The sequence below is a fragment of the Geotrypetes seraphini genome, chromosome 3, assembly GCF_902459505.1.
Source record: "Geotrypetes seraphini chromosome 3, aGeoSer1.1, whole genome shotgun sequence".
NCBI classification, from domain to species: domain Eukaryota; kingdom Metazoa; phylum Chordata; class Amphibia; order Gymnophiona; family Dermophiidae; genus Geotrypetes; species Geotrypetes seraphini.
This window is the reverse complement of record NC_047086.1, coordinates 4,224,673-4,248,508: the sequence shown is the minus strand read 5'-3', so window position 1 is coordinate 4,248,508 and position 23,836 is coordinate 4,224,673. Positions and strand designations below refer to the sequence as shown.

General features: G+C 44.8%; 1 protein-coding gene across 4 annotated transcripts in view; it reads right to left on the bottom strand.

The window, feature by feature from the left end:
- REV3L (REV3 like, DNA directed polymerase zeta catalytic subunit) overlaps nucleotides 1–23,836 on the bottom strand; it is a 696,072-nt gene that overhangs the window by 371,661 nt on the left and 300,575 nt on the right. For all 4 annotated transcript variants that reach the window (XM_033939819.1, XM_033939820.1, XM_033939822.1 and 1 more), the window contains one exon: nucleotides 22,175–22,317. In XM_033939819.1, the coding sequence (XP_033795710.1) occupies nucleotides 22,175–22,317 (143 nt within the window). The remainder of the gene's footprint in view (nucleotides 1–22,174; nucleotides 22,318–23,836) is intronic.

The following is a 23,836-nucleotide window of genomic DNA, read 5'->3' as shown; positions in this document are numbered from 1 at the left end:
ACACTATCACCCCAAGGTCCCTCTCTCCGTCCGTGCATATCAGCTTCTCTCCTCCCAGCATATACGGTTCCTTCCTATTATTAATCCCCAAATGCATTACTCTGCATTTCTTTGCATTGAATTTTAGTTGCCAGGCATTAGACCATTCCTCTAACTTTTGCAGACCCTTTTTCATATTTTCCACTCCCTCTTCGGTGTCTACTCTGTTACAAATCTTGGTATCATCTGCAAAAAGGCACACTTTTCCTTCTAGCCCTTCAGCAATGTCACTTACATACATATTGAACAGGATTGGCCCCAGCACCGAACCCTGAGGGACTCCACTAGTCACCTTTCCTTCCTTCGAGCGACTTCCATTAACCACCACCCTCTGGCGTCTGTCCGATAGCCAGTTTCTGACCCAGTTCACCACTTTGGGTCCTAACTTCAGCCCTTCAAGTTTGTTCAACAGCCTCCTATGAGGAACTGTATCAAAGGCTTTGCTGAAATCCAAGTAAATTACATCTAGCATATGTCCATGATCCAGCTCTCTGGTCACCCAATCAAAAAATTCAATCAGGTTCGTTTGGCACGATTTACCTTTTGTAAAGCCATGTTGCCTCGGATCCTGTAACCCATTAGATTCAAGGAAATACACTATCCTTTCTTTCAGCAACACTTCCATTATTTTTCCAACAACTGAAGTGAGGCTCACCGGCCTGTAGTTTCCTGCTTCATCCCTGTGACCACTTTTATGAATAGGGACCACATCCGCTCTCCTCCAATCCCCAGGAATCACTCCCGTCTCCAGAGATTTGTTGAACAAGTCTTTAATAGGACTCGCCAGAACCTCTCTGAGTTCCCTTAGTATCCTGGGATGGATCCCGTCTGGTCCCATCGCTTTGTCCACCTTCAGTTTTTCAAGTTGCTCATAAACACCCTCCTCCGTGAACGGCGCAGAATCTACTCCATTTTCTCGTGTAACTTTGCCGGACAATCTCGGTCCTTCTCCAGGATTTTCTTCTGTGAACACAGAACAGAAGTATTTGTTTAGCACATTTGCTTTCTCCTCATCACTCTCCACATATTTGTTCCCAGCATCTTTTAGCCTAGCAATTCCATTTTTTATCTTCCTCCTTTCACTAATATATCTGAAAAAATTTTTATCTCCCTTTTTTACATTTTTAGCCATTTGTTCTTCCGCCTGTGCCTTCGCTAAACGTATCTCTCTCTTGGCTTCTTTCAGTTTCACCCTGTAGTCCTTTCTGCTCTCCTCTTCTTGGGTTTTTTTATATTTCATGAACGCCAACTCTTTCGCCTTTATTTTCTCAGCCACTAGGTTGGAGAACCATATCGGCTTCCTTTTTCTCTTGTTTTTATTGATTTTCTTCACATAAAGGTCCGTAGCCATTTTTATCGCTCCTTTCAGCTTAGACCACTGTCTTTCCACTTCTCTTATGTCCTCCCATCCTAACAGCTCTTTCTTCAGGTACTTTCCCATTGCATTAAAGTCCGTACGTTTGAAATCTAGGACTTTAAGTATCGTGGACTTTGAGTATGGCCGCAATGCGGTCGTCCAGAGGAGGCACCGGTACCGCTTTTTTCTTTTTCGGTACCATAGGTGCCGCTCCATGCCCCGGCGATGAGGAGGCCGATGACGAGGCACTCACCGAAATCGGGGCGGAGCGTTTGCAGGGTCGGCGTGATGCCGGGAGGACCGGCGTCGCTGCTGTGGCAGGAGGGCGCTCAAGGGAAGTGGAAGGCTTCTTAGCCGGTTTACCTGGTGCTAGCGACCCCGAGGAAGGATCAGGCGTCGTCGAAGTTGTCGGTGCCGACTTTTGCGGTGCCGTCGACGGCGCAGCCGATTCCATGGCAGATCCGGTACTGAAAAGGATATTCTGTTGGATCTGTCTATTTTTTAATGTACGTTTTTTAAGAGTAGCACAGCGGGTGCAGGTGTCAGCCTGAAGCTCTGGACCCAGGCACTGTAGGCACCAATTGTGCGGGTCAGTGAGAGAGATCGGGCGTGCACACCGCTGGCACTTCTTAAAGCCCGGCTGAGGGGGCATGAAGGGAAACACGGCCTCCGCAAAATCAAAACCGGAGGCCTGTATGGTGGCAACAGGCCCCGCCGGGGCCGGCCTGAAAAATAAAGAAAAAAGAAAAAGCAAAGTTTGTTATTTTTTTTTTGAACGGAAAAGAAACCCGAAGGGAAAAAGAACAAAGAAGTAGAAAATTTTGCGAGCGGGAAGGCAAAAATTGGATTTTTCAACAGCCGTTGAAAACACATGCGTCTTCTTCGCTCCACGGAAATGAAGAAACTGGGGACCACGCACTCCTCCATCGGGCGGGAAGGCACTCGCGCATGCGCGGTGCGGCCAACTAGAACTTTCTAGTTAAAAGTGTCCGTACCGGGGCTCCGTCGGTGACGTCACCCATGTGTTAAGAATATGCTGCCTGCTTGTCCTGGGATAATCTCAGATACCGGCGAGGGGCCGGGTGTATTGGAGTGTGCATGTACGCCTCCTTGAGGTCCAGTGAGCACAGCCAGTCCCCCTCGTCCAAGAGGGGGTACAAGGTAGGAAGGGTGAGCATTCTGAATCGTTCCCTGACCAGAAATTTGTTCAGAGCACGGAGGTCCAGGATCGGAACCAGATCCCCCGTCTTCTTGGGTACCAGAAAGTACCGGGAATAAAATCCGGTATTCCACTGGTCCGGAGGAAACTCCTCGACCGCCCGAAGGCGAAGAAGGGCCTGAGCCTCCTGCAGAAGGAGAGGCAGCTGATACCTGGCAGAAGGAAATTCTCTTGGAGGAAGGTCTGGGGGCACGTGACTGAAGTGAAGGGAGTACCCTTCCCAGATGAGGAAAGCACCCAACTGTCGGTGGTAAGACTTTCCCACTGGGTATTGAAATGATGGAGATGACCCCTGATGGGGAGGGGGGGAAGGCTCCAGGAGGAAGGGAGCTCAAAGGCTCACACTGGAATTGTCAAAAAGACAGCCCAGGCTTTGCCGGAGCTGGCGGCTGGGCCTTAGCTTGTCGCTGCTGCTGCTGCTGTTACGGCCGCTTCAAAGGAGGCCGAGAGAACGCAGGTGTAGATTTCTGCAGATACCTCCGGAGAGGAATCTTGTATTGCCGAGCCGGAGGGGTCTTCGGCTTAAGTCTCACCAGAGACGCGAAGGACCATTCATGTTCCGAGAAGCGCTTAGTGGCTGCCTCAATGGAATCATCAAACAGCTCATTTCCCACGCAAGGGAGTGTGCCGCGAGATGTTGCCTGGTGTGCCGTACGGTCAGGGCCGCCATCAGGGCAGTACCACCAGTCTAGGGAGAGGGGCGGTCCGCCCCACGTGGACAGGAGAGAGCTGGACGGGGAACCCGCGGAGTTCAATACATCTCCAGCCGCGAGGCTCGTCTTCTGTTCCTGCCTGCCCTGCAGCTAACATATAGCCGATCGCAAGCGTTCCCCGATGTCAGCGCTGACGTCGGAGGGAGGGCTTAAGCAAAGCCTGCCCTCCGACGTCAGCGCTGACGTCGGAGAATACTTCCGTTCGGCTATTTGTGCGCGGCAGGGCAGGCAGGAAGCAGAAGACAAGCCTCGCGGCTTGAGCTTCGTTTTGCTGAGAAAGTTGCAAAGATGGGCTGGGAGGCAAACACGGAACACAAAAGGGGGGAGGGAGTCCGTTTTGGACACAAGGCATGAACTTGGGAGAGAGGAAGGGAGGGAAAGAGATGCTGAGGTGGGGGAGGGAATGGGTTTTTGGACACAGAAGGCATGGACTTGGGAGAGAGGAAGGGAGGGAAAGAGATGCTGAGGTGGGGGATGGAATGGGTTTTTGGACACAGAAGGCATGGACTTGGGAGAGAGGAAGGGAGGGAAAGAGATGCTGAGGTGGGGGAGGGAATGCGTTTTTGGACACAGAAGAAATGGACTTGGGAGAGAGGAAGGAAGGGAAAGAGATGCTGAGGTGGGGGACGGAATGAGTGTTTGGACACAGAAGGCATGGACTTTGGAGAGAGGAAGGGAGGGAAAGAAATGGTTGTGTACACGGGGAATAGAAGAAAGGAGAATTTTTGGTCATAGGGAGGGAGTGAGGTACAGATAGTGGCATACCAGGGTGGGGGGGGGCGGTCTGCCCCACCCCGGGTTTACGTCCCAAGGGGGTGCACAGCTGGCCACCCTCCAGTGTTGTCCCTAGGCCGGCAAACTACGGCTCTTTAGCCACTTGAGTGCCACCGCCGCCATCGGGAACAGGCCGGCGCCAAGTTCTCCCTGCTTTTCCCTGTGGGGCCGGCCAACTCTCGCCACTCGCGTCAATTCTGACGTCGGAGAGGACGCTCTGGGCCAGCCAATCGCTGCCTGGCTGGCCTAGAATATCCTCTCCGACGTTAGAATTGACGACGGGTGGCGAGAGTTGGTCGGCCCTGCGGGGAAGAGAAGCAGGGAGAACTCGGTGCCGGCCTGTTCCCGATGGCGGCAGTGGCAGCCTATTCCCCAGTGGCGGTGGCAGCATTATAAAATACTTTCTTTGTGTTTATTTGATTCCTATATATTTATATATAGTCAATATAGGCACAGTTAAATTTTTTAACTTTTTCTAATGGTGGTGTGCCTCGTGATTTTTTTCATGAAACAAGTGTGCCTTTGCCCAAAAAAGGTTGAAAAACACTGGGTTAGACGATCCTGGAGGTTCAGATCCATGTCCACAATCCTGAGCCAAACGAGGCGATGCATGGTAATCGCAAATGCCGTGACCCTCGAGGACAACTCTAAGGCATCATAGGCTGCCTGAAACATATAGAGGCAGAGCTGGGAGAGGGTCTCCTTGAGGAGACGAAACTCCTGACGCCAAGAATCCGGTACATCCTCCTGGAACGAGCGGAGGGCGTCCACACAGAACTGGAGGTAGGATGTGAAGATAAAGCTATAGTTGAGGACACTGTTTGCCATCATCGAATTTTGATAAAGACAGTGACCAAATTTGTTCATCGTACGGCCCTTCCTGCCCAAAGAGACGGTAGCGTAAACCTTCGAGGGGGTGGACTTCTTCAAGGAAGACTCAACCACCAAGGATTGGTGAGAAAGCTGAGAACTTTCAAACCCCGGGATCGTCCGGTAGTGGGACTCCAACTTGGAGGGAATGGCCGTGACTACATAGGGGGTCTCCAGGTTCCGTAGAAATGTTTGCCGGAGAACCTGGTGCAAAGGCAAGCGCAGCGCCTCATGGGGCTGATGATCAACACCCATTTCCACCAGGAATTCCTGGATATAATGGGACTCAGACTGGAGGTCCAGGTTCAAGGCCCTACCCATATCAGAGATGAAACGAGTAAAGGAGGAGTTTCGAGAAGAAGACTCATCCCCCTGAGGAGACCCCGAGCGAGATCTGGGGGCAGCCGAGAAAGAGGGAGAAATTTCCCTCGAATAGTGAGGCGGGCCCTCGGAATCGCACAAATGGGAGATGGAAGAAGCTCGACTAAAGTGTCTGGGGGGCGTGGAGGAACGACCCTGTGCAAGATGGACAGGGGAGGAGCCCGGAGTCTGAAGAATCAACTGGTGGAGCCTTGGAGACGACGGGGCAAAGGAAAATTCCTCCACAAGTTTCGAAGAAAACCTTTTAGAGGCTGGCATTTGCCTCAATGGGGAACACACACTGGAGTCCAACTTGAGGACAAAGGTGTGCCTGGAAGGCTTTGCGGTCGGAGACCTGCCCCGAAGGGGCGGAGAAGACCAGAGCTTTTTATGAGGGGCAAGCCTTGACATAGTAGCGGGCCCCCATCCTGGACCCTCGAAAAGTCACAGGGGACTCGGGGATGAAGAATCGCTCGAGGGAACCCGAGTCTTGCGGGCACGGCCCCGAGACAGGGACGCTCAGGCTGGTCAGACCAAGGCTGGGTCGAGACCGAGGTCAGGGGCATCGAGGTCGGGACTAGTTGGCTCACCACCGAGGAAAGCTGCGTAGTTAGTATAGCCTTAAGCATATCCTTGAACATGGGCACTGAGACCAACGGCTGTTGGATCGTAGGTGCAGCAGTGCGCTCCTTCGGGGGGCGACCTTGAGGAAGAGTATTCCCTACATGAGGAGGCACGCTTAGAATGATGTCTCAAAGACGCCGACGAGGCGGCACTGACATAAGACTCTGAGGCAGGCTTCTTTGCAGGCACACCTGAGGAGGCAAGAGGAGACTTACCCGAAGCCGGAGTAGCAGGAGTAGTCGAGGCCGGAGCCTTCGAGGCCGAGGGGGACTTTGAGGCCGAGGACTTCGAGGCCAAGGCACCCAACAAAGGTGCCAAGGCCGAGCTCGAGGCCTGTCCCGCAGAATCCATGGGGCCAAAGAGTTGGAGAATCTTGGCCATTCTCCGACAAAGAGCACACGGTTGTAAAGTCGCGCAACGTGGGCACGACTCAGTGCAGTGCTCTGCACTCAGGCACTCCACACACCAGTGATGGAGATAACCCGGTTGCACTTAGTACAGTTTTTAAACTGGACATAAGACAAAGAACGGCCGTGGCCCCGTGAGGCCAGGCGACCAGAACAAGACCGGAAAACCCGGTCAAAAATACTGAAACGGAAAAAAAGTGATGGAAGGAGGAAGAGACTGGAAAGGACAACCCTCCTTCATAGACTGGGAGTGAATCCACCACAAGAGGGATTGTTGAATGTCTTTTGGAAGCGGAAACATTCTGGCGAGCGAATGATGACGTAGGATAGGGCTTGGGAGGGCATCAATGGGAATTCCACTAACTTGGAACCTGAGGATGTTACTAGCCAGACGTATGGTAGATATCCTGCAAACAGAATGGTTGAATAGGCTGGAGTGAGCTTGGACGCCAACTTCAACATTTGGCACCAAGGACAATACCAGGTGGACTTTACAATTTATGACCCAGAAATATCAAAGAAGAGACAAGTTAATTTAATCATGTATTTTTAATGGGTATAACTAATGGGCAGACTTGCATTTGGTACTAGAGATAAAGAAGCTGCCATGTGCCCTAGAAGTCACAATACGGTCCGAGCTGGCACGGCTGAAACCTGTCTGTAGTTATCTGCCAGGGTAAAGATGGACTGACGTCTGTCTGGAATTGCTAGGCTAAAAGAAGCTGGGAACCAATATGTGGAGAGTGATGAGGAGAAAGCAAATGTGCTAAACAAATACTTCTGTTCTGTGTTCACAGAAGAAAATCCTGGAGAAGGACCGAGATTGTCTGGCAAAGTTACACGAGAAAATGGAGTACATTCTGCGCCGTTCACGGAGAAGGGTGTTTATGAGCAACTTGAAAAACTGAAGGTGGACAAAGCGATGGGACCAGACGGGATCCATCCCAGGATACTAAGGGAGCTCAGAGAGGTTCTGGCGAGTCCTATTAAAGACTTGTTCAACAAATCTCTGGAGACGGGAGTGATTCCTGGGGATTGGGGGAGAGCAGATGTGGTCCCTATTCATAAAAGTGGTCACAGGGATGAAGCAGGAAACTACAGGCCGGTGAGCCTCACTTCAGTTGTTGGAAAAATAATGGAAATGTTGCTGAAAGAAAGGATAGTGTACTTCCTTGAATCTAATGGGTTACAGGATCCGAGGCAACATGGCTTTACAAAAGGTAAATCGTGCCAAACGAAACTGATTGAATTTTTTGATTGGGTGACCAGAGAGATGGATCGAGGACATATGCTAGATGTAATTTACTTGGATTTCAGCAAAGCCTTTGATACAGTTCCTCATAGGAGGCTGTTGAACAAACTTGAAGGGTTTAAGTTAGGACACAAAGTAGTGAACTGGGTCAGAAACTAGCTGTCGGATAGACGCCAGAGGATGGTGGTTAATGGAAGTCGCTCGAAGGAAGGAAAGGTGAGTAGTGGAGTCCCTCAGGGTTCGGTGCTGGGGCCAATCCTGTTCAATATGTTTGTGAGTAACATTGCTGAAGGGTTAAAAGGAAAAGTGTGCCATTTTGCAGATGATACCAAGATTTGTAACAGAGTAGACACCGAAGAGGGAATGGAATATATGAAAAAGGATCTGCAAAAGTTAGAGGAATGGTCTAATGCCTGGCAACTAAAATTCAATGCAAAGAAATGCAGAGTAATGCATTTAGGGATTAATAATAGGAAGGAACCGTATATGCTGGGAGGAGAGAAGCTGATATGCACGGACGGGGAGAGGGACCTTGGGGTTATAGTGTCTGAAGATTTAAAGGTGAAAAAACAGTGTGACAAGGCAGTGGCTGCTGCCAGAAGGATGCTGGGATGTATAAAGAGAGGCGTAGTCAGTAGAAGGAAGAAGGTGTTGATGCCCCTGTACAGATCATTGGTACCACTTGGAGTATTGTGTACAGTTTTGGAGACCGTATCTGGCGAAGGACGTAAAAAAACTTGAGGTGGTCCAGAGGAGGGCGACGAAAATGATAGGAGGCTTGCGCCAGAAGACGTATGAGGAGAGACTGGAAGCCCTGAATATGTATACCCTAGAGGAAAGGAGAGACAGGGGAGATATGATTCAGACGTTCAAATACTTGAAGGGTATTAACGTAGAATCAAGTTTATCAAGTTTATTCATATTATTTGATTGAACGCTTTACCAAATTACAAAGCGTTGTACAAAAGGTAAAAATATGATTTTAAAGAAATCATGTATATATAATTCGTTACCAGACCTACTTGGGTATTTGCTTTTTTAAAGCCACGGGAAACAGTAGGAAAGAGGGGAGGAAATACAATTTTAAAGAAAAAATACATAAAAGGGAAGTACATAAGGAGGGTAGGAAGAGGCGGATTGCTGGCAGAAATGAGGTCGAATAAGAGAGCTATTAAAAATCTTAATTTGGAGATGGCTGAAATCGTAAAATATTACATCTTGGTTAGACATTGTATTTTCAGTTAAAGGCTTCTTTAAAAAGAAGGCACTTTAAGCCACTCTTAAATTTCTGTAAATCTTGTTCGAGTCTTATATATAAAGGAAGAGAATTCCAAGTCATTGGAGCAGTTACCGAAAAAAATAGAAGCACGGCGCGTTCCGATAATTTTCAAGGAAGGAACATTAAGAGTAAACTGTGAAGTAGATCTAAGTACTCTCGATGAGCTCTGTGGAATCAAAAGCCTATCTATAAATGCCGGAGCGTTGGTTTGAATAGTCTTGAAGACTAAAAGAGCTATTTTATATGTAATCCTATATGTAACTGGCAACCAGTGAGCTTTTTGCAGTAATGGGGTGACATGGTCAAATTTTTTTGAGCCTGAAATTATCTTTATTGCTGTGTTTTGTATAAGTTGAAGACACCTTATGTCTTTTAAATATGCCCCTTTTAATAAATCTAATTTAGATATTACTAGGGAATGAACTAGTATATTGATGGAATTTTTATCAAGGAGGGGGACTAGTGATCGTATCATCCTCAACTTATAGAAGCAATTTTTGACCAATGCACTGATGTGCGAACGAAACGTAAGTTTATTTTCTATTAGCACACCCAGAATTTTAGTATTGTTAGTTTGTTTGAGTGGCTTGTTATCAATTAAGACTGGGGCAATAAGTTGTATGCCTTCTTTCCCTGAGAAAAGCACAGTAGTGGTTTTGTTGATGCTTAGAGATAGCTTATTGACATTTAGCCAGTCGTGGATTTTGGCTAGCTTTTGGTTAATGTTAGAACAAAATCTTTTCCAGAGAAAGAAAAATGGTAAAATCAGAGGACATAATTTGAGGTTGAGGGGTGGTAGATTCAGGGGCAATGTTAGAAAATTCTACTTTACGGAGAGGGTAGTGGATGCCTGAATGCGCTCCCGAGAGAGGTGGTGGAGAGTAAAACTGTGACTGAGTTCAAAGAAGCGTGGGATGAACACAGAGGATTTAAAATCAGAAAATAATATTAAATATTGAACTAAGGCCAGTACTGAGCAGACTTGCACGGTCTGTGTCTGTATATGACCTTTTGGTGGAGGATGGGCTGGGGAAGGCTTCAATGGCTGGGAGGGTGTAGATGGGCTGCAGTAAGTCTTAACAGAGATTTCGGCAGTTGGAACCGAAGCACAGTACCAGGTAAAGCTTTGGATTCTTGCCCAGAAATAGCTAAGAAGAAAAAATTAAAAAATTTAAATTGAATCAGGTTGGGCAGACTGGATGGATCATTCGGGTCTTTATCTGCTGTCATCTACTATGTTACTATGCAGCTTCTGTATTCAGAAGTGCTCCGATGAACGTAAGAGAGTGAGTTGGAATGAGGTTGGACTTTTGATAATTGATGATGAATCCTAGAGACTGAAGGGTTTGAACTGTGGTATGGATGGTTAGAAGCAACTGATCTTTGGTATGAGCTACTAGGAGCCAATCATCTAAGTACGGAAAGACCATTTGGTGTTGTTTTCATAGATGTGCTGCTACCACAGCTAGGTACTTCGTAAAAACTCTTGGCGCTGACGAAAGGCCAAAAGGTAGTACCTTGTACTGGAAATGCTGAGTCAGGAATTTGAACCCTAGGAAATGCGATTGAGAAGGATGAATGGGAATGTGGGTATAGGTATCCTTGAGATCTAGGGCAGCTAACCAATTGTATTGTTTCAAAAGGGGTAGGATAGTTGGAAGAGATATCAACCAGAACTTTTCTTTTTTGAGGCAGGCATTGAGAGGTCTGAGGTCTAGAATGGGTCGCAGACATTGAGTCTTTTGAGGAATGAGGAAGAAACGGGAGTAAAATCCATGGTTTTGTTGAATTGAAGGTACCTCCTCAATGGCACTGTTGTTCAGTAGAAGAGTAACTTCTGACACAAGTTGCGGAATGTGGTGATGAGGTACCGCTGAAGGTGTAAGAGGTTCAGAAGGAGTTATGTTGGGAAGGAAATTGAGAAAATATCCCTGGGCAATGATGGTGAGAACCTATTGGTCTGACATGACAGCCTGCCAGGCTGAAAGGAAATGAATTAGCCGCCCCCCTCCCCCCCCCCCCCCAACACACACACACACACCCTCCCTTACTGGTAAAAGGTCAAAAAACAGATGAAGACTTTATAGCTGGAAGCTGAGGTATAGATGGTTGCTTTCTGTCTCTTGAACGCTGTTTAGGCAGGAAGGAGGAAGATGATTGGGTTCTTTGAAGAATAGGTTAGTTATATGGACCAAATCTACATTGTGGGTAATATTGCTGGAAAAACTGATGATGATGATGATCCCTGAAAAAAACTTAACACCACAAGTTTCCTTCTTTACTCCCACTAATTCTCCGACCACTCTCCCCCTTCCCCCCCCCCCCGAAACAACCTGCTCTACTCTTTATTTTCCCTGAAAATGACCAGATATCTTTTTGTAATCCATCTTCTATAACTCTTTTGTAATCCATCTTGAACCGCAAGGTAATGGCGGAATAGAAATCCCTAATGTAATGTAATGTAATAAGGCCATCGGTATGTGAAAGAAGATGAGGGTCGTCTAAACTGGTGAGACTGCTCCGAAGGATGTGCTGAGAGCTCCCTACTAGTTGAAGAATCTTCTTCAGCTGTGAAACTGCTGCTTTGACCTTTTCACCAAAAAGACTATCACCCAAGCAGGAAGCATCTGCTAGTCTTTCATGCAGATCTTCTTGGAGATCAGACACTCGCAACCACGCTGAGCATCTGCATGCTATAGCTACGGCTGCAGTTCTAGATGTCATATCATAGGCATCGTAATTGGTTTTGATGTGATGATACGTCGATTCTTGAAGGGCGACAAGAAGATTTGGGAACTCTTCCGGTGATGCAGAATCAAACTGCTGCAAAATAGTGTGTTGAAAATATAGAATTTGCAGCTGGTGGACAATTATTTTTGGAAGAGAGCATAGAACCTTGGTAAACTTTGCGACCCATGGAATTAAGGAGGTGAAGGTCCTTACCCAGGGGTGCAGATAACGGGCCTTTTGGTATTTTAGCTTTCTCGATAGCCGACTGATACCATTGATTAATGAGGACGTTGTTGAATATCGTGGCCAAGAGCCTTGTGAACTTTATATTTAAGCCCTAAGTGCTTGGACGCTGTAGACACTGAAAAAGATTTTTGCCAATTTTCTAATTGAAGATCCTGCAGAACTTGATGGACTGGTAAGACAACAAACCCTTTCACTGGAGTTTTACAAGATTGTAGAATAGCTTGAAAATCTTTGCTACCTGTTGGAATGGCCGCCTCATTCAAGCTAAGTAAAGAAGAAACTTTCTGTAGAAACTTCAGATAGGAGTACTCTTCTGATGAGCTCAACTGAATAGGGTGTCCCGGCTGAGGGTCAGACTCTGATAGGATGTCGGGCTCTGACCAGGTAGGTGGAGAATATGGCTCCTGCATCGGAGAAGAGCAGATAGGTGTACCAGGACCCCATGACGTTAGAGGCGATGATACCACTGAACTTGAGAGTAGAAGTTCCTCTGGGGCAACATGTTGAATATAAGATGAACCAGGTTGAGCTTCCAGAACAGGAGGAAACTGATGAGAAGTCTGCAGGAGAGAAGCATTATCCTGCATAAACTTTTGGAGCAGTGTGAAAAAAACAGTGATAGCCTGGAAAGATTCAACAGTCTGCAAAGGTATTTCTGGCTGAAGAGCAGGTAGAGAAATTCTTTTGGGGGGACTAGGCTCTGGTTCTAAAAAATTGGAGAAGGCCCCTGCTTCTGTTTTAGATTTTTAATAGAGGTACCTGTAGTCTTCGAAATAGCAGGCTGTACCACAGGAAAGGACCGCGAGGCCGAGACTGAGAATGTGGAAGACTTTGCATGCTTTGAAGTACAAGTCGCTGCCCCTTTAGAAGTTGAGCTCCGAAATAATGAAGATGCCAGTGGAGGAAAGAGTCAAAATTTCTGTCCAACGTCAGAAGCTTCTTCTTTTTCCCCCTGCCGATATTGCTGTTTTTTTGTTTTCTTGCAGCATCGGCATGCATTGGCTTCCCTCCCCTTGAAGTGCCAAAACAGGTCTTTACATAAGAATTGCCACTGCTGGGTCAGACCAGTGGTCCATCGTACCCAGCAGTCCGCTCAGGCGGCAGCCCTCTGGTCAAAGACCAGCGCCATGAGACTAGCCCTACCTGCGTACATTCCAGTTCAGAAGGAACTTGTCGAGCTTGGTCTTGAATCCCTGGAGGGTGTTTTCCCCTAAGACAGACTCCGGAAGAGCGTTCCAGTTTTCTACCACTGTCTGGGTGAAGAACTTCCTTACGTTCGTACGGAATCTATCCCCTTTCAATTTTAGAGAGTGCCCTCTTGTTCTCCCTATCTTGGAGAGAGTGAATAACCTGTCCTTTTCCACTAAGTCTATTCCCTTTAGTACCTTAAATCAGTGATTCCCAACCCTGTCCTGGAGGAACACCAGGCCAATCGGGTTTTCAGGCTAGCCCTAATGAATATGCATGAGAGAGATTTGCATATGATGGAAGTGATAGGCATGCAAATTTGCTTCATGCATATTCATTAGGGCTAGCCTGAAAACCCAATTGGCCTGGTGTTCCTCCAGGACAGGGTTGGGAACCACTGCCTTAAATGTTTCAATCATGTCCCCTCTCAATCTCCTCTGTTCGAGGGAGAAAAGGCAAGTTTCTCTAATCTTTCGCTGTACGGCAACTCCTCCAGCCCCGTAACCATCTTAGTCGCTCTTCTCTGGACCCTTTCGAGTAGTACCATGTCCTTCTTCATGTACGACGACCACGGCCCGGTACAGCGGCAAGATAACCTTCTCCAATCTGTTCATGATCCCCCTCTTTATAATTCCTAGCATTCTATTTACCCTTTTTGCCGCCGCCGCACATTGCGTGGAAGGCTTTATCGACTTGTGATCAGAACTCCCAAGTCCCTTTCCTGGGAGGTCTCTCCAAGTACCGCCCCGGACATCCTGTATTCGTGCATGAGATTTTTGTTACCGACATGCATCACTTTACACTTATCCACGTTGAACCTCATCTGCCATGTCGATGCCCATTGCTCGAGCCTGATTATGTCACGTTGCAGAAGGAGGGGGGAAGGAGCTAGCAGCAGTGTTGGCGGCTGACTTGCATGAAGTAAAGTTTCGTCGCCAATTAAATGTGAACTGCTGTCCATCACGGCTTGAAGTAGTAGTTAGAAAAATACTTCATGGTTCATGCACCTGGTAGTTTAAAATACCAGCTCTGAAAGTGAAAAAAATTTAAAGGCTGAAAAAGCCGATTTCCGCAAAAGCGGACTTCTCAGTCCAATTCTTTTTTTTTTTTTTAACTACCGCTTGGCTAAGACTCCTTTGTCTATTTATTTCTCTCATGTTTGACTGAAGAAATTGTAGAGAGAACAGGGGAGGCCTGCGACCTGTCAGGAGCGGTTAGAAAAAAACTGGCATTCAGAGGGGAGGGGCGGTGGGACTACTGACTCCCGCCCATGTCCAGTAAGCGTAAAGCTTACTTAGCTAGGGGAGAGCAACAGCACATAGGATCAGTCAGCAGACTTCACCAACATGTGTGACTGCATATCTCCTGCTTATCTTTGGAGAAAAGGGTTGATTTAAAAAGAAAAGAGATGCTTTAAGCTGGTCTCCTAATAGGGAGGGGAGTTTTTAGTCTGGACCCCCTAAGCCCTTAGGGGACATTTTGAAGGGGTCAAGAGGGACCTCACCCTGAACTAGAAGATGAGGCTGATTAATGGACTCCCTGCAGAAAACATAATTTGGAGTTTCTGGAAACAAGGATTCCTGTGTGACCCTCAAGGGGAGGAATGCTGGCCCAGTGCCTAATCCTCAGTAAGCCTACAACCTACTGAGTGACTGAACTCAGACTGTCTAGGGGTCAGTGGAGGACACTCAGCCTGCTTGCTCGGGTAGGTGATGAAAGGACACTATTCCTACAGTTTCGGATATGAGGTGTCAGGAGCACGACAATTTGTATGTGAGATTTTGAAACCGCCGAACTAAGCTGTGGATTGTGTCCCCTCAGGTAGGGGGTGCCAGGAGTGTAACACAATCAGAGGCAATATCCAGTGGCACTACCTGCTGAATATTTGCAGATCGCCAGCTCAGTAGAGTTTAACTGGGCAGGAGCCTCTCCTGCCCAGTTAAACTCTTTTAAATATTGGGCCCTAAATGATGGCGATAATTGTATTAAGTAGGATATATGGGTGACCCACAATCCCATACATATGAGAAACCCCTGGGAACCTGAAAAGACTAGCCTATGCTTTCTGTTATTTATAAGTTGTTTTATGACTTTTAGCTACAGCCATGTTATGATTATCACACACTTTTCCAGACATTAAACCAAAATAAAATATTTTCTCTCTCCTTCACTGGTACCAGAAAAATATGTACTCTGCGTGCTGTTTACAAATGTGAAACATTCATCAAAAACAACAAATAGGAGCACTATAAACTTAAAACCGCTTTATAAACTGCCTGAAGGAGCTCAGAACCATGAGATGGTGTAATGAACACGACCAGGGTAAAACCCTGATTAGTGTTTCAAATATCTATCATTCTCCCTTTTGGAGTTGTTTATAAAGTTGTTTCATATTGTGTAAAAAAAATTTAAATAGAAATGCAAAAGTGTTTCACTAATTTACAACAGCTTTCTTATATTTTAAACTTTGAACTTAGTCTTTTTGAAAAAACTCAAGGTAAGTAAAAGTTATCTTTCTGAAGCAGAATCTTATCTTGCTAAAGCCGGGTCTGACGTGGTTCGCCAAGACGGCTTCCTCAGAGAACCCGCTTCAACAAGCTGACAATCAAAAAGAGAACTGCATTTTGAAAAAAAGAAGAGAAAAAATGCTTGTTACTGTTTAAAAGGTAAAAATGTAACAAAGCAACTTACAGCGCTACTGGTGGATACCTTCAAAACTCTCCTGACTTCTCTAATATCCGGTTCATGGGACAACACTCACAGCTGTAGTCCTGACTTATCAAACTGAGCTGTCATTCATTTGTGAAGGAACGCCCACCACTCCACTTCTCTGTTCAAACCGGTGGGGGTGACCGTTTGCCAATGGTATATCCATGATTGTTCCTTTTTCCATAGGCAAGCTGTTAAATTCCCTCCTCTTTTCAATTTTGGTGCTTCCAAGACCACAAACTTAAGGTCGTCCAAGATATGTGACTGGGCATGCCAGTGTTGAGAAAGGGGAGCTTCCATGTCTCCCCTTCGGATTCTGCTTAGATGTTCTATAATCCAGACTTTTATAAACCTTGTTGTATGACCAATGTAAAACAACTGACAAGGGCAGATGATCATATAAACAACTCCCTCAGTATTGCAATGTTTGATGTCTTAAGAGATGTGATTCTTGAACTTCCATGGTGTGAGAACAAACACTGCACCTACCATAAGGATGGTGTCCCCCAGGATTTGATTGTTGGCCCTGGTCTATACTCAAAAATTGGGACGAACTAACCCGCTCACGCAGGTTACGCCCCCTAGAGTATGCAAAAGTAGGCAACTGAGCTACGCTGGGATGGTACTGTAAAATGTGCCAGTGAGTTTTAATGATTTTCTTAATTTCAAACGCCATGTGGGAATATGGGATGGTACATACCATGTTGGGCTCAGTAGATCTATTCGAACCCTGCAGAAGATGCTCCCGCTGGGCATATAGGGCCCTCCTATATGCCTTTTTAATAACTGCCTTTGGATAGCCCTTCTCAGCAAATTTGAGCCACATATCCATGGCTCTATTTTTGTATTCCTCAACTGTGCTACACAGATGACGCAGCCTTAAAAATTGTCCTACTGGCAAATTAACCCGTAGGTGTCTTGGATGGTGACTATTGTAGTTCAAAAGCTTATTCCTATCCGTCGCTTTGCAATATATGGTCGTTTGAAAATGGCCCTGGTACAAAGTTATCCATATGTCTAAAAACGTTATTTCTACTATTGCCACTGTAGCTGTGAATTTCAAGTTAATATCACACGCATTTAGCCATTGTAAAAAATAGTTAAACTGTTGTTCAGTGCTAGACCCCATAAGAAACACATCGTCTATGAAACGTTTCCATGCTAGTATATTCTGATAATGGTCAGATGGATACAAAAATTGATCTTCAAAATCATTCACATACAAACACGCCACTGAGGGGGCCATAGTGGCCCCCATGGCTGTGCCTTTGATTTGCAAGTAAAACTCTTGATCAAACTGAAAATAATTTTTCCCAAGTGCAATGCGTGCTAATGTTACTAAAAATTCAACTCTAGCTATTGATAAAGACAAATTCACAAGATGTTTCCGGATAACTTGAACCGCTGCCTCCTGTGGAATATTTGTATATAAAGATGTAATATCAAGTGTAATCAGTAAAATTCCATTAGGGACATTTTCAAATGATTGCAAAAAGGTATTTCTATCATTCATGATGGGGAAGAAGATTAAGAAGAGGATAAGTTTCAAGTTTCAAGTTTATTTGGTTTTAATATACCGACCATCAAATAAATATCTGGCCGGTGTACATTACAATAAAAATATAAATTAAATAGGGAAGGGGAGTTAAAATATTCTACATTTAGAGGTACAAATAGTGTATATTAAAACATAGACTAGACAAACTTGATTGTGAGGGAAGAGGTTTATGGAAGGATAAAGTTACAATGTTGAGAGAAAAGGGAGAAAGAGGGGATGGGAAAACAACATTTGGTTAGGGAAAAGTCGTTAAAATAAATTTGTGATGTTGAACGATTGAAGATGACTGAGAGATAGCTACTAAACAGAAATAAATGCATCACGGAATAGGAAAGTCTTTAAGCCTGTTTTAAATTTATCTAGTTGTTGTTCATCACGAAGAGGTTGTGGTAAAGAATTCCATAGCATTGGGGCAGTAACAGAGAAATTTATTTTCCGTGTGTAATAAAAGCTTTTAATGGAGGGGATCAGAAGAAGATTTTGATTTGTGGATCTTAAGGTACGAGATGAACATTGAGGGATGAGAAGTTTATGTAGAAATGAAGGCAGATGGGAGGATTTTATTTTGAAGGTCAGGAGAATAATTTTGTAAGTAATTCGATGGGCCACAGGAAGCCAGTGGGCATCTTTCAGGATTGGGGTGACGTGATCATATTTTCCTAATTTATAAATGAGTTTTATTGCTGTATTTTGAATCAATTGAAGACGTCGGATTTCTTTTTGTGGAAGACCGTTAAAGAGGGAATTACAGTAGTCTAGATGAGAAATGATCAAGGAATGAACCAGAATTGTAATAGATTCGGTCTGTAGGATTGAAGTCAATGAGCGAATGATACGAAGTTTATAGAAACAAGTTTTTATTATAGAACTGATGTGATCGTGAAATGATAAATCTTTATCAATAATAACCCCTAAAAATTTTATTTTTGTTTCCATTTGGATTGGAACTGATTTAATGGCTATTTTTTCAGGTAAGGCTTCAATATTTTTGGTTGAGAATAAGAGTCCACGAGATTTGTTAACATTAAGAGAAAGTTTGTTAATGTAGAGCCAGTCGTTTATGGAATCCAGTTTATTGTTAATATCTTTAATGTCGGAAGTATTAGAAGTGTCGATTGGATGAAGGAGTTGAATGTCATCTGCATAGGCGAAGATAGTAAATCCAATAGATTGTGCTATAGTTAGGAGTGGAGATAGAAAGATATTAAATAGTAAAGGTGATAGGATAGAACCTTGTGGAACCCCATAGGTTTGAACTAAAGAAGTCGAAGTTTCGTTCATTGCCTGAACTTTGAAACTGCGTTCTGTGAAGTAAGATTTAAACCATGAAAGTGCAGATCCAGAGATACCGCAGTCTTTAAGTCTATTTAGAAGGAGAGAATGGTCAATAGTATCAAAGGCTGCTGAGAGGTCGAGAGATATAAGAAGGACAGATTTTTGGTGTTCATGATAGTAGTGTATAGTTGATATGAGGCCTAGCAGTGATAGTTCAGTTGAATGAGATGAGCGAAAACCGGTTTGACAGGGGTGTAAGGCGTGAGTTTTTTCGATGAAATCAGATAGTTGAGTATGGACGATTTTTTCTGTTAGTTTCGATAATAACGGAAGATTAGCAATTGGACGATAATTTGCGGGAAGAGAGGGATCAGAATTATGTTGTTTAATTTTTGGAAAGACAAGAGCAGTTTTCCAACCTGAAGGAACAGTACAGTCAGAAAGAGATTTAGAAATCATTTCCCAGATATACGGCCCAAAGTGAGAGAAAAATTTTTTAAGGAGAAAGGGAGGAATACTCTCTAGAGGAGTATTAGAGGTATTTAAAGATTGCAGGATGATGAGTAAGTTTGTTAGCGATGGCATTTTAAAGGTTGAAATCGAGCTGAATGGGAGATATGAAGAATCATTTTGTGTATGGGTTAAGAGAGGAGGGGGGATTGGTCCGAGAAGAGTTCTGATGTCTTTGATTTTTTTATCGAAAAAAAGAATTAATTCGTTAGCTGAAGGAGTGGAAGTTATGGGTAGTTTTTTTTTTGAGTATTTTGAGAGTGATTGAGCAAGATTAAAGAGAGTGGAAGAGTTACGGGTGGTTGATATAAGTTTAGTGTAATAATCTTTTTTTGCTTGTTGAATAGCGTTTTTATAATGAGTTGCTTTTTCTTTGTATAGGACAAGGAGATTGTTAGAGGGTGTTTTTCGCCATTTTTGTTCTGTAGAGCGTAGTTGTTTGCGAAGAAGAGTGAGATTCTCATTATACCATGGTTGTTGTTTATTTTTGGAGGATAGGTTTGAACTGGATTTCTTTTTTTCCTGTTGGGGTGCCAGGGAGTTTAAGAGGGATGTTGTAGAAGTATTCCAGAGAGAGGTTTGTTCGTCGAGAGAGAGGGAAGAAAAGTCTGTAAGGTTTAAGTTGAAGGAGTTCTGAATATCTGTAAGAGTAATTTTTTGGATATTGCGAGTAAAGTGAGTATTGTTTATGTTTTGTTTTTGGAGATTTAATGGTTTAGAGGGGGATTCAAAGTACCAACTAATTAGAAAGTGGTCAGACCAGGGTAGTGGATGGAACTGAAAGTTTTTGAAAAGATGGGTAGCGGAGATAGGGCAAAAGATCATGTCTAAGGTATTACCAGCTTCATGGGTAGGCGAGGAAATGAGAGAGGTTAATGAAAGATCAGAAATCAGCGTTAAAAGTTCAGAGGTGTTATGATGGTTAGGGGAATTGAAGTGGATATTAAAATCACCGAGTATTATGGAGTCGGGATAAGTTATGTTGAAGTCAGATATAATGGAAATTAGGTTTGAGAGTGAAGTTTTTGATACGGGAGGTGGAAGATAGATAAGAAGAAAGTTATAGTTAATAGAGGAAGGGGATTTAATGATAAATTGAAGGGTTTCAACAGAGGAGGTAGGGGGCGAGTTTGAAATGTTTGCTTGGCAAAGAATAGAAGTGTGAAAAATAACAGCTATAACTCCTCCTCTTTTCCCTGAGCGTGGGTGAAAGAAAGCTTTGAAGTTAGGAGGGTAGGCTTGGGTTAGGTAAGCTTCTTCCCCTGATGATAGCCAAATTTCTGTAAGACAGAGGATCTGAAGTTTTTGTTGAGTAATAGTGTCTTGTATGAGATGATGTTTATTTTTAATTGATCGTACGTTGAGTAAACCAATGTTTAGTTGTAAGGAAGAATGAATTGAAGTGGAGAATAAAGAGGAAGAAGGGAGGATTGGGATAGTAGTATAAAATCTAGCATTAGGTTCAGAAGTGGATGGAGAAGGGTTTTTCTTAGGGGGTCGACGCCCCCAAATAGTAGAAATTGAAGACATTGTTGTGAAGTTAGGAAATTGGGGTGTAGGGTAATTAAGAGAGGTAGAAGAAGTTGGGAAGATATATGTAAATAGCAGTAGTGTTAGTAGAGAGATAAAGAAAAAATGATAAAGTGTGTTAAAGGGAGAGATTTTGTTTAAGAAATGAAGCAGCTGCATGAAGGAGCGCATAAAGGAGCAGGACCTGCTCCTTAGGTGCGCTCCTTTGGCGCACTGTAAAAATGCTTCAGCAAGCTTGGCCCACTTTAAGGACACAGTTACCAAGGCGCAAAATCTATATACAGTAGTACCTTGGATTATGAGTATAATCCGTTCCAGGAGCATGCTCGTAATCCAAAATGCTCATTTATCAAAGCGAGTTTCCCCATAGGAAATAATTGAAACTCGCTTTGATGCGTCCCCCCTCTCCCCCCCGAGAACCGGCATTGCTCCCCTCGAATGCCCCCCCTGCGATCCGGCACCCCCCCTGCCTCGAACTGGCACCGCCCCGCCATGATTGGGCACCCCCCCCCCCGATCCGACCCTCCCCCCGACACGACTGGGCACCCCCCCGCCACTTCTTACCCTCATCTGGGCACTCTTGAAGATCGGCCTCCTCGTCTGCTGGGCCTTGAGCATCTGAGCATGCTCAAGGCCTGCGAATTCACGTTCTGAACGTGAACGTGAACTCGCAGGCCTTGAGCATGCTCAGATGCTCAAGGCCCAGCAGACGAGGAGGCCAATCTTCAAGAGTACCCAGATGAGGGTAAGAAGCGGCGGGGGGGTGCCCAATTGTGTCAGGGGGATGTCGGATCGTGTCAGGGGGCTGCCCAATCGTGTCGGGGGGGGGGTCGGATCGTGGCGGGGGGGGTGCCCAATCGTGGCGGGGGGGGCGGATCGTGGCGGGGGGGGGCTGGTTGGAGGCGGGGGGGGGTGCCGGATTGCGGGGGTGCTCGTAAATCGAGCCATGCTCGGTTTTCGAGGCATCGATTTTGCAAATGTTTTGCTCGTCTTGCAAAACACTCGCAAACCGGTGCACTCGTAAACCGAGGTACCACTGTATATGGAGTATCCAACAAGGGATCCAAGAAGAAAAAGAACAAGGAACCGGCGTGTAGCGGTGAAAGAAGCGATCAGAGACAAGAAGACTTCGTTTAAGGAATGGAAAAGGTCCAAAACGGACGAAAACTGGAAAAAGCACAAACAACATCAAAGCAGGTGCGAATTAATTGATGTCATAATCCAAATAAAATGGCCAGTCACTTGTAATTGGGTGAGACTTTTTGGATGTTATCCTACCAGTTAGTAGGATGCCAAAAAGCTCCCAAGGCCTTGAATGTTTAAACTATACTTTTGTGTCTGGTAGTTTTTTTCCTTGGTCTTCTCTGAAGATAAAGACAAGAACTGAGGGGTTCATGTAGTTATTTAGATCCAATACCCATACTTTTGTGGGGAAACACCATTTTACATACAAAAAAGGCTTATAAATTTAAACCCCCAATATTTTTCTTTGCCATCTAATTTGTTTCTGTTTGTGCTTTCAAGGGTCACTTACCACTATTTTCATCAGCAGTGCCATCAATCTGTGGTATTGAAAGGTTAGCTAGACTTAAATCACTGCCACTCCATTGCATCTCATCATCTGAAGAATCCTTCTCTTCCTCACTCCAGACTTCATTTGTATTGCTTCCAGGTGGACTAAAGAAAAGAAAGAATGGTACTGATCAGAACAAAGTTTAACTTACATATCTTGAACAGCGTAAGTCAGTTCTTTTGGCAGCAGCAGATGATCAGGGTGAATTCAATGCTCTCAGAAGGGCTGTGCCTGTGATCTAAAACAGCAGTTAGTTCTCCAGACCTCACCCCCACCCAAAAAATAAAATAAAATAAATCACATTTTCCCCATCCTCCCCAACCACCCATAAGACTCCCTGGGACTACCTTCAGAAACCTAGTGATCTAGAGGCTTCTTCAAGGGCAGGAACAAACCCTACTCATTTCTGCCAAATACTGCTGTTCTGACAGGAGGTCTCAGCAGCCATTGCATTGGAGCAGTGGTATTGAGCAGGAACAATTAGGGTTCATTCCTGCCCCCATAGAGGCCACTAGACACTAAGGTGTGTGTCTGGGTGGGATAGAGGGTGGGGAAAGGCAGTGATCATAGGGGAGGTACTTGGTCTCATTTTAATCTCCATTCTCTTTCTGATCTCTCTAGAGTTTATTTGTCCCTTAGGAAGCCCACTTGTCCTTTAGACCCTCTGCCTTTTTCCTGGATCACTATCTCCACTCATAGCTTGCTACCTTTGGTACTTGATATTGTTCAGAAGAGTTTGTCTGAGGATACCATTCCTGCACATTGGAAGACCACTGTAGTTCAACCCATTCTGAAGAAGTCCACATTGGAAGTGTCTAAGCTTTCCAATTATAGGTCCATTTTCAATATTCCATTTTTGTCAAAAGCTCAATGAGAAATTAGTCTTCCTCCAGCTAACATATCCAACCATCTTCATCCTTTTCAGTCATGTTTCCTTAGTGGACACTCTACTGAGACAATTATCACTTCTTTCCTCAATGATATCCATTCTGATTTTGATAAGGGACTTGCTGTTTTCCTTGTTTCTTTGGATTTAACTGCCATCTTTGATTTAGTATTCTTTTAACACTGTTGGCATTGCTTGGAATCTCTGGTACTGTACTATCTTGGTTTTCTTCTTTTCTTTTAGAATGTCACTAAAAAGTATGTCCCCCAAGAACTGAATCAGTCCTATATCCTGTGAATCACAGTGTTCCTCAGGGGTTTATACTGTCTCTACGTCTCCTTAATATTTTTCTTACCCTTTTAGCCAATCTTATTCAAACTTTAGGTGTTCATTTCTATATCTACACAGAAAGTATCTTTCAACTCAGGATCTGTATGATATCCACACCTACCTTTTTCTTTTGCTTAGTATGATTAGGCCCTTCTCCTTTTCTGCTCTTTTCTCCTCCTTCCTCTTCCCTCTATGTCCCAAGATACCCTTTCCTTCTGCAGGTCGCCTTGAGCCTATTTAGGTTTGCGTGACGCACAAATAATAGATTAGATTAAATTAGAACCTTTTGCTCCCAATCTCTTTGCATTACAGAGTTGCCTAGGCTTTGTTGATCAATGATCACTGAGAATCATTTAATTCTTAATCCATCTAAATAAACAGCTTTATGGATCACTGGATTATCTATA